An 11,604-nucleotide genomic window follows, 5' to 3' on the forward strand; every position below is an offset into this window, starting at 1 on the left:
ATTTATAATTTACATTACATTACATTACAGGCATTTGGCAGACGCTCTTATCCAGAGCAACGTATTATAAAGTGCATACCCATAACCAGAGGGAAGGACGGTTCCGAGTGCTAGAGCAGACCTCACACAAGTAGATAAAAACTTTAACCCTTGTAGATTAATCCGATAACAAACTGACCAAGAAGCAGCAGCAAGCAGCAGTTTTGGCAACTATAACACTAAGGATAGTAAAATAAGTATAAATAACTGCGATAATTACAATATAATATAATGAATTAGCGAGTGCAGACTGCTAATGAATTCATTCCTCCAGCTGACCTGTACTCCCTGCCTGTAACCATGACCTCTCCTCTCCAGCTGTACGGCTTAGGGGCACGCCCCCAAAATATTTACAACCTCTGGCAAAAATGATGGAATCAGCACAACTTAGAGGATGGTCATCCGGCTTTTTCACTTCATAGCAAATAGACAAACGACAAACGACATCTGCCACAACACTAATGTTTGGCTTCACTAACATTCTGGCTTCATGAAACATACCTCAAACAAATTAGATCCAAATATTTTAATCAATGACATACTTTTTTCCAGATCAAGTAGAGGAAAAAAATGATGGAATCACCCAATATTGAGGAGAAAATTATGGAATCACTTTGTAATTTGTATTTCTAAAACAAATGCCCAAGCACAAGTCTGAATATGCAAATGAGTCTGCAGTTAAAAGGGAGTGTTTGCAGACCTTAAGGAGCTGTTGGACTTGGCTAATTGAAGGGAAACATGGCTCCAAGAAGAGATTGCATTGAAAGAATGGAAAGGATTATGAAACTCTCTCAAGAAGAAAATCCAGCACAGAATGTGGCAAAAGATGTTGTTTGTTCCAAGTCAGCTGTGTCTAAAATTTGGTGCAAGTATAAACAAAATTGGAAGGTTGTAAAAGGAAAACATGCAAGTAAACAAAAACCAGCACTAACACCTGAACAGAAGAAAACGAGGTTGTAGTGGACTAAAGGGAAGAAATGGGATGTGTGGATGATTGGATGAAAGTGATATTCAGTGATGATTGCATTGGCCAAGGCAATGATGCTGGAACGTTTGTCTGGTGCCGTTCCAAAGAAACATACAGAGACAAAAAACAAGTAAATTTCCCCAGTCATTTCTGATATGGGGTTGTATGTCAGGTAAAGGACCAGGGGAGATTGCAATCATTACCAATGCACAGGTGTACATTGCAATTTTGGACACTTTTCTCACTCCATCGATAGAAAATAGGTTTGGGGATGAGGAAATCATTTTTTCAGGATGACAATGCATCTTGCCACAGAGAAAAGAGTGCTAAAGCTTTTCTTCAGGGAAGGCATATCGACTCAATGACATGGCCAGCAAACAGTCTGGATCTTAATCCGATTGAAAATTTATAGTGGATATAGGTCCATGACAAGGCATCATCCTGCAAAGCTAATCTGTCAACCGTTATTCGAGAAAGTTGGAACCGGCTTGATGGAGAATATTGTTTTTTATTAGTGCAGTCCATGCCTCGAAGAATTCGGGCTGTCATAAAAGCCGGAGGAAGAGCAACAAAGTACTAATTGTGATTTTTTGTTGTTGTTGAGGATTCCATATTTCTTTCCTCAACATTGAGTGATTCCATTTTTTTTTTTCCTCTACTTGATCTGGAAAGAAATACCCTATTAATTAAAATAAATGCATTTCATTTATTTGGGCTATGATTCACCAAGCCAGAATGTTCAGCATGTTCAGAATGTTCAACAAAAATAGTTTTGTGTCAGATCTGTGATTAGACTATTTGCTATGAAGTAAAAAAGCTGGATCAACATCCAATAAGTGTGCTGATTCCATCATTTTTGCCAGGGGTTGTACCACCTGCAGACCTTACACCTGCTTTATATTGCCGTGAGGACTCGGGCGATTAGCACTAATTATCCTGGAGTCGCTATAGTTCGCTTTGAGCCAGCTCCGTTATTTTTTATTTTTTATTTTTCCCCACAAAACATGGAAGGCGCATACAGCACCAGAGCATCAGTTCTGCATTTTTCTATTTCCGCGTCTGTCTAAAATCTCATGCCAGGGACCGGTTTCCCTGCAGACCTGGGTCAAATAAGTCATCGTTTTGGATTCAAATACTTACAAATCATTTTTTGGTGCGATTGAACCAATCAATACTTTCGAGTGACGGCACACAAAATGATTACTGTTATCAGCAAAAAAAAAACACAAAAAAAACACACATGAATTTTGAAGCATTGGCACTGCCTGTGGAAACTAATTCTGCCACAGTTTCTATTTGGCATGGAAATGCTAACTATGCAGCAGTCAAGCACTGAATCCTCACTTCTGAAGTAACTTAACTCCCCCGAGACAAAGTGTGACCGTTTCATTGGTCACACCGGTTCAAAAAACACACACTCACAACGCCTGTTAAAGGTACAATAGGTAAGAATTTTGTGTTAAAACATTGTTACAAGACCATTGTAAATCCCTTCCTATCGTTGAAAAAGGCTCACTGACATGTTGACTCACCCTCTGCCTGTGTTTATAGTCCTTAAATTCGGGTGTCAAAATATGCACCTGACAGGCCGGTACCAAAATATCATATAGCTGGACAATAATTTGGTTCTAATTGCCACAGCCAATGGCGTTTCAATGTCAGCGCGTTCACAGAGATGAGGTGGGATAAACAGAGTTGTGGTTTGAGCGTGTTTTTTACTGCAATTCCTCTCTTGACCGTCTGAAGTCCGAAATCACCTATTGTGCTTTTAATCGGTGATACCATACAGCAAAAGCTCTTTTTTTCTCTAGTAATTATCGGTATCACCTACAACCTACACTTGGCAGCAATATCACCGTAAGACCCATCGCTTGCATGGCAATGGATTGGCAACCTGTGCCCGGTGTGTTCCTGCCTCTTTCCCCAGTGCATGCTGGGATATGCTGCAGCAGCCCTACACGATCTTCCATGAGGACCACTCAGACCGTTTGACCTCACCGGGAATTAAGACATGGACAGGGGCAGCCAGTAGCGTAGCGGTTAAGGTAAATGACTGGGAGACACAAGGTCGGTGGTTCTAATCCCGGTGTGGCCACAATAAGATCCGCACAGCCGTTGGGCCCTTGAGCAAGGCCCTTAACCCTGCATTGCTCCAGGGGAGGATTGTCTCCTGCTTAGTCTAATCAACTGTACGTCGCTCTGGATAAGAGCGTCTGCCAAATGCCAATAATGTAATGTAATGTAATGTAATGGAAATCAGCGGATTAAGTGCGCACTTCGACGAAATGGCAGTGCACGGCTTGGAATCCATTCGTACCGCGTCGCTTTTGGTAATCACGCTCAAGCGGCTGCAAGGAGCCTGCCCGCTGTCACCGTGACAAACTGACTGAAGCGGAATGTGCCAGATGCAGCCCCCGCTGTCGGAGAACTTTGATGACGCTGGGGACACAGAGAGACGGGCAGAGAGGGGAAGTTCTGTTCCTCTAGTTTTAGACATCGGGACGGGACTCGTCGACGCGTACTTTTCCTCCACCTCTAACCTCCCCTCCCCCACAGACACTGATTATTCAGGAGCCGCATTCCTCGGCTTAGAATAAATGTTTAATTAGGGTCTCTGCTGCAGCAGCAGCAGCGCAATGCAGGCCACGGAGTGGAAAAATGTAAACGGGCCAACAGGTGTCCCTAGCTGCTGTCCCAGAATCTTTCCCCGACATGGGCAAGCTCCATCATCTCCTTCAGTGGTTGTCGTCAGACACGAGAGTGTTTCTTCTTTTGTACATTTTTGCTTAAATGTACGAAATCTTCTGTGCCTCAGTCGTAGTGTTCTAATCTTAGAATGTGACAGAGAAGCAAAGTGTATGCGTGTGTGTGTGCGCGTATGAGTGTGTGTGTGTGTGTGCACGTGCATGTGCGTGTAAGTGTGCGTGTGTGCGTGTTTCCATCGAGAGCTGAACTTGTAAACCTATTAATGCTATAATTAAACTAAAGCCTTCCAAACTAAACAAATGTTGTAAAACATTTTTTAAATGTGTGTGTGTGTGTGTGTGTGTGTGTGTGTGTGTGTGTGTGTGTGTGTGTGTGTGTGTGTGTGCATGGATGAGTGTGTGTGTGTGTGTTCATGCTTCCAGAGAGAGGTGAACTTGTAAACAAATGAATGTGCTGTAATTAAGCTAAAGCCATTTGCAAGTGGAGCACACTTACTCATTTTAGACACACACACATAATGAACCTGCCACACAAGCATTTGTTTGTCTGCATACAGTAGAGGTAGATGTCACTCAAAGTATGTGGAAAGAATTAATGGTTCCTCCTCCAGTCGATGCCAATGTTTCTACATATACAGTGTGCATGCTGAGGTCACACAGACACACGGGAACACCCATGCAACATCTGCGCTGGTAGGCACACACTCGCAATGAACGCTACGCGTCGCGAAATTCCCATTCAGTTACACTGTATTATTACACTGTAATATTGCTGCATGTGCTATAGTCAGTCAACAGAGATTCAGCCATCTTGCCCCATCCTGTACGCCTACATTCAGTACAATCTGCAGCTCCTGCATGCCAGCTATACCCATAAGCATAATTACATATACAGTGGGCTCCAGAATTATTGGCACCCATGACTGGCAATGCACAAAAAATAATAATAATAATAATAATAATAATAATAATAATAACATTATGATTACAGATAAACATTACTAATGTTTCAATGGAACGAACCAAAATGATTGGCACCCCAGGTTCAGTACTAGGTGCTTCCACCTCTGGCAAGGATAACAGCATTGAATCTTTTCCTGTAAAGTAGATGAGTGGCTTAGGCCCAATATTATGTTTTACTGTATTATTGATTGGTGAGCTACATGTACTAAAGGATAATAAACCATTAATGTATGGCTGAGTTCAGACACTTCATTTATTGTATGTATTTTATTACATTTTCACAAGGTAAAACAAAATTATTTTATTGCCTTTATTTTTCTTCTCTAACTGTCATTTGTATATATATAGTTTTTAAATGATTACAGGAGGTTTGCATGTGTATGTGTGTGTGTGGGCTGGGGGTGTAGGTCTCTGTGTGCACCTGCATGTTTCCACAGAGAGGAAAACTAGTAAACATATTAATGTTGTAAGTAAACTGAAGCCTTCCAAACTAAACAAATGCGGTAAACCAAGTACACTAAAACATGTTTGGTTTAGATGGATTGTTCAGTCTGTGCACTGCAGGTGAGATCTGAGAGTCATTGAGTCTGTTCTGCTCTGTCACATGGTCCAGAATTGAGAACATATATCTTGTTATAACAAGAGTGTAGTAACAAGAAATAGACAAATGTCACTGTTAAATGGCGACTTCCTTAACCTGCTGGTCCTTTTCTTATGCACATAGTCCTCGAGGGGGTAACAACTACACTCAGAGAACAGAATCAATGTTATTAAAACTAAAGAGCACAGCCTATTTAAGATGTGTCAAGACAGTTTAATCTCTCTCTCTCCCTCCCTCCCTCTCTCTCTCCCTCCCTCCTCCTCTGTCTCTCGGTTCTGTCAGCTCCTGGTTTGTTCAACGGTTAAATTGTCAATGATCTGATCTTTGAGCAGACATTTTCACTCTTTATTATTTATTTTTATATAAGCATATTCCGTAACTACAGTGGCTCCAGAATTATTGGCACCCCTGACTGCCAATGCACAAAATGCCAACATGTGAAAAACCACTGAGCTTTATTAATGTTTCAATGGAACAAATCAAACATTAATTAATTAATTTTTTTTTTAATGATTTCACCACAATCATAATTATTGACACCCCGGGTTTAGCACTTGGTGCAGTAATTCTGTAACATACTGTATGTGCCGCCTTCTGCACATTACATCACTTCGGCTTTTGATTTTAGATCGGGCTGCTAACACGGGTTTGTGTTAGTACAGATTGTGCGTGTGGGTGGGAGAGTCGAGTTCAAGAGTTCCGGGCAAGAATTTTCCTCTATGGCGTAGATAATAATTTATTTAAATGATACTGCATTTCTTTGAAATGGCATCGTTTACATTAGACGCCATTATCTTGACGTTTAAAATTACGTCAGCAATATCCTATAAACATATGGTTTTTGACATTTTATCTTCCGCTAAACTCTGCTATTAGGGAACTATTATCAATTACCACTAATATTTAATATAAAATAGACTACTTCCAAACGATGCTGAATCGTTATTCGGCGAATTCGCCGACACAAATCGGGACTGAGGCAACGGCAAACACCGGATTTTATTTTTCTGAAACTTTACCATCAATTCAGCTTCAGCTTCGACCCACGTAAGACATCGAGGCATCGTCACTCTATTCTGAAGTTAGTTAAGCTAACTGTGTGTGCGTGTGTGTGTGTGTGTGTGTGTGTGTGTGTGTGTGTGTGTGTGTGTGTGGTCTACACGGTTGTTTCATCTGGAGTGGTGCATATTTGTATACAAATTACATTCCTGACATTTAATCACGGTTGCTACAAAAAGGATTTCACATTTATCGAACCAAAAAAAGTTAATAACTAAGTAGGAAAAAATAGAAACGGCCGTTTCCCATTCTTTCTGAATTAGATTCTAAATATATTATATTTCGGAAACAAAAAGGTGTATACATTAAATGTCAAGTCAAGTCAAGTCATATTTACTTATAAAGCACATTTTAAATTACTACCGTCAACCAAGTGCTTTACGATGTCTAAATGTGACCGATATGTGAATAATGCGACCAGGGTTTGATACCTTTCAGAGCTATAATAATAATAATAATAATAATAATAATAATAATAATAATAATAACAATCATCATCATCATCATCCTGATCCTTCTCGTGCGATTATATTTGCCGCTCTTGCATATCAAAACGGAGGGGGACCCTCCTTAGCATACACCGGCACGGCGAGAGAGTAGTAAACGTATTTCCCCGTTTGGACCGCATTATTAACATGGACGCTGCTTCGTTGGCATTACGAGGCATGAAAAAGATTAATAATAGGCTATACTGTACATGTTATTCGATCAGCAGGAGCAAATAGGCACAATCCAAGGAACCCCAGCGCTTCCCTCGCTTGCTCGCGTAGCTGTTAAATTTGGGACTTGTAAACAAGGAAATGAATGCGGGTTTTTAAGCGCACTGTCATCCGTCTGCAAGTGAAAGGACTCGTACCTTTTGGTTGGGAAACTTACCTATGACAAACCAAAAAAGCACATGTCTCGACGTCACTGACGTGCAATCAAGCCCCATCGTCTTCGCAAGAGGAATGTTCAATGACAAAAGTTTAAAAGAGTTGAATGGATCGCTTATCGCAGAAAGCGCAAAACCAAAATCCCATTCGATGTACGGTGTATCCGATCTGAAAATAGAAATTGTCCTTTTCTACACTGGCCAGGTACCATAGGGACAAAAAGCAAACATAAAATCGTCTTCACTGCTTTCCCTCTATAAAGACTGAAGGATCGCGAGTTCCCTGACAGTTCATTTCACCTTGCGTAAACCCCCGCCGAGGAAGTACACAGTGCAGTTCGCCCGTTGCGCTTCATAAATAATAGTACCAGTTTCTTCTTTTAAGGTGATCCAACTGGCGTTTATTTCCAATATTGCTCTCACACTGGGTGACACAAATCCAAAACAGCTGCGCAAGACGGTCGGTAATAACAAAAGGTAACTTTAGCGAAAGTGCGCGCAAAAGAAACGGTGTATAGTCAGCGCACGAACCCGAGAGAGAATTAAGGACTACAGCGACGCGAACGAGCGTCCTTCTGATAGTATACTACCAGGACCGACTGAACGGGCTGCTGGATCAGAGTCAAACTATCCCGACGGGGGCGACTGTCACTGGGGGAGGGACCAGTAGCTGACAACATTGTCGCAGGCAAAGAGCGAAAATAAATATACCCGTTCCAGCGAAACGAATCCAAAAAGATTCCGCTGACCATCTATTCGAGCTACTACAAAAACAGCGCGTAGGGCGATTAGTATAGGCTATCCAATAAAACGGCCACGTTTCATGGCAAACGATGGTGGTATAATTAAAGTTATATTCAGCAATTCTATATTTTAATTGATAGATACTGTCAATAGCCTGCATCCGAGTTTTCGGTTGAGGTAAAACAATTTAAAATATAAGGTTGATTGATAGATAACTGTCAATATATATATGAGTTTTGGGTATAATTTTAAAAATCTAAAATATGAATTTGACCCAGGTTTCCCGCGTAGGCTATACCTTACAGTTATTGCTCATTTCTGAGTCATAAGTAAAAGAGACTTATTAAGGCTGTCGCCTCATACGTCTGCTTGCAGCGCTACTAATTGCATTGCCACGCTTCATTTACCATGCAGTCGAGAATTTACCACATTACGCACTGGCAAATGCATTATTCTGATTATATCGAATGCATGTTTGTAGTAAACGGTGCGTAGCAATTCATTACCGAAGACTGAGCCTACGAGTCAGGGAAGATATGGCTACATTTTACGTCCTCGGCCTTCAGTACATGAGCAGGTTCTCCAGTCTAGTGTGTACCTTACGCGTCGAGTAATAAACCGTCCCGCTGTCCTTGCGTTGTAAAATGAGCATGTGGTCAAGTTATAATACGTTTTTTTTTTTTAAAACAACGGGTGCTCCGCCAAAGGCTTGTGTTTGCGTTCGATGACCGTTTGTTTTTTACAGCAATGGTCACTTTTGTCACTTCTCTCGCCAAATCCATCGATTGGGTGGGGTTCGTGCACGCGCACCAACATTTTCACATACATTGGCGAGATTCTTCGTGCTCTTGACTTTGGCACCACTCGGATATTCGCCACAAATGCACCACACTAGGTGTTGGAAAAGGGTGTCGAATAAACCCGCCCCAGTAGCGCGGTGGGACTACTTAGGGTGTTCTGACATCATCACCGTTATTATTGTGTTATTATAATCTGTTGTGCGCCGAAGGACGAGGCAGGTCATTAATTGGTTCCTGGGGAAATATGTATCAGAATTACTTTTTTAAGACATGGATTGTCAATACGATACGATGTGATGGATTTCAAAATAAGAAACGTTACTATCCTCCAAACGGCAAACCCAGAGAATGAAGCTGTAAAAAACAGTTGTCCATGGTTTGTAGCCTAAAGGCTGAAACCTGCTACAAACTATACTTTTAACGATAGAAAAGAGATTGGCCAATATCGGTTCGGGGGAGACTACAGTATTAATCCATTCATTTATTTATGCTGTCAGAGTACATTGAAAATACATGCAAAGTATCTATTGGTGCTTGATCTGTACTGTAGTCCATGAATTGAATAGTCATGAATGGACAGGTGGACGTTTGCGATGTCGCGCACGATACTGCCCTCTACTGTTCGTAATGAGGAATGACGCTTTACGTCCACCTTGGATCACACTGCGGGCAATTAATCACTTATATTATCGACCAAACGAGCCTAATCCTTTTAGGACATAAAAATAGAATAAGTGGATTGATCATCCGTTCACGCTATTACATTAATTTTAAAATTCAGTCTGACTGAACCGATAATTCGTTTGGGAAATTCTACGCAGAGGTGGTACAGCACCAGTTAATCAGAAAACTTAACTCAATTAAAACAAATACATTCTGTTGTGGGGAGGTTTAAAATCTTGCTTCTGAATTGCTGGTAACTTATATAAGACTAGAGCACTTTAAAACATAATAATAGCAGAACGGTCACGGGTAATAGTGATGAGGTTTTAATACATTTGGGATATGACATTGTTGAATATCCGTGGTCTTGTTGGTTAAATACCCACCCAGCTTGGAAACGAGCCAGTATCTATGTACACCTGGTTTCCACTGGCACAGAGATCAATTCAATCCATTTTCAATCTGACAGGATATGATGCACTCTAGGGAAATTTGAGCAGTCTGGCCAGGGGAAATGAGACAACCACATTATGTAAATTATGTCACAGTAATTAGACGATAATAAAAACGGCTTTATGGGATGTTAATGTGAAATGCAGGGTCAAATAAAATCCAGTGGACATGCTTATTACAGAGCCTGCTCGCTTTATTGGTTAAATAAGAGGGTGTTTCCAAAGAAGACTGACTAGGAGGGAGGTCATTGGTTGTCTTGGTTACAGTCAAGACACACCTACCCATCTTCCGTCCTCATTTACAATTTCTACCAGAAGGCTAGAGACACAACAGAATTAAAGTCTGAATTCTGAGTCCTGTAGGAAAGATTGTGATGTCACAACATAATTAATGTCTGAATTCTGAGCCCTGTAAGAGGGATTGTGATGTCACGACTCATGACAGAATTAATATCTGAAGTCTGAGCCATGTAAGAGGGATTGTGATGTCACAACAGAATTAATGTCTGAATTCTGAGTCCTGTAGGAGAGATTGTGATGCCACAACAGAATTAATATCTGAATTTGTAGAACTAAATGAAGTTACAGGAATATAACAAACGTTCAAGAGTATTTAACCAGTACAATTCCTGCTGTCAACAATCGTACACCTTTTTCTTCTTCTTTTTTTTTCTCCTTTGTTCTTTTTAGAAATGAATCCAGGTCGGCTGAAAATTGACAGTGGAGATGCACTGATTCCCTCTTGTGGCTGATTGTGTCAGTGCATTTCAACAAGCCTGTCCAACATTAATGTCTACCAAGAGCCACTTTCCCAGCCAGTAGCCGGCATTTGCATGAATAAGTAGGTGCAATAAAATAAAAATGTTCATAATAACGTACTCGGTGACTGCATATTTCTTGTTACGACACTCTTGGTATAACAAGATGCACTGCATGTATGACACAGTTATGATTTTGGTCCCCACGGAGACCATGAGTATGACGTCACTGATGAGCTCCACGGCGATGGAATACAGGGGCACACAGCCGTTCTGTTCCAAGAGAAGAGGTAGAACACTGCAACCGCAGTCCCATCAATTCCTAGCAAAAAAACACAATTAGCAATTAGCTCTCAATTTCCGAACAATCCTGTACATTCTTCAACTGCCAAGCTAAATGCCAAGCCAAATGCCAAATCCACAGACAAACCTTAATGCATAACTCCGTTATGTCAATTATCTTGAGTACAATCTGACAGGGATGACAATACTTGTGTACCACTTGAAAAAGAAGTAGGAACGTACAGTATTGTATCTCAGGTTGACTCACCCAGTCAGCAGAAGCACTTTCACCGCATCTGTCGACCGCTAAACTCACAGTTGACTCCGTGCTAAGTAATAGCCTGCACATCACATTATACAACACAGCGTTCGCCCGTCTCCAGAGCAGCAGACCTTGACACCTGCATTCCCGGGTCAAATAAAGGCAGCATTCGCCCTGGCGTTTGTGCACTGACCGATATTCCTGAAGAAGACAGGGCTATTTACCTTGTTTAACTCGTGATTGATCATCTACCTTCTCCTCCAAACCGAGGCTACCCCAGCCGTACCCCAGGCTAGTGATTGAATACTCCCCCCGGAAATGCTCCACCCTAGCAAATTCCAATTAAAAGATAAGAATATTGTCATATGTATTGCTTAAGCACGGTAAGGAACACATGGACAGAACAATGTGATTGTGTGCACACACACATATGCA

The 11,604-nt window shown here is 41.3% G+C and overlaps 1 protein-coding gene across 1 annotated transcript in view; it reads right to left on the bottom strand.

Annotated features, from left to right (window-relative positions):
* Positions 1-7,794, bottom strand: part of LOC133125084 (receptor activity-modifying protein 1-like) — a 45,644-nt gene extending 37,850 nt beyond the window's left edge. The window contains exon 1 of the mRNA XM_061236801.1: positions 7,211-7,794. Within this exon, the coding sequence (XP_061092785.1) occupies positions 7,211-7,268 (58 nt within the window). The 5' untranslated portion in view covers positions 7,269-7,794. The remainder of the gene's footprint in view (positions 1-7,210) is intronic.
* Positions 7,795-11,604: the final 3,810 nt, after the last annotated feature.

This window comes from Conger conger, chromosome 3, assembly GCF_963514075.1.
Source record: "Conger conger chromosome 3, fConCon1.1, whole genome shotgun sequence".
In the NCBI taxonomy this organism is placed as follows: domain Eukaryota; kingdom Metazoa; phylum Chordata; class Actinopteri; order Anguilliformes; family Congridae; genus Conger; species Conger conger.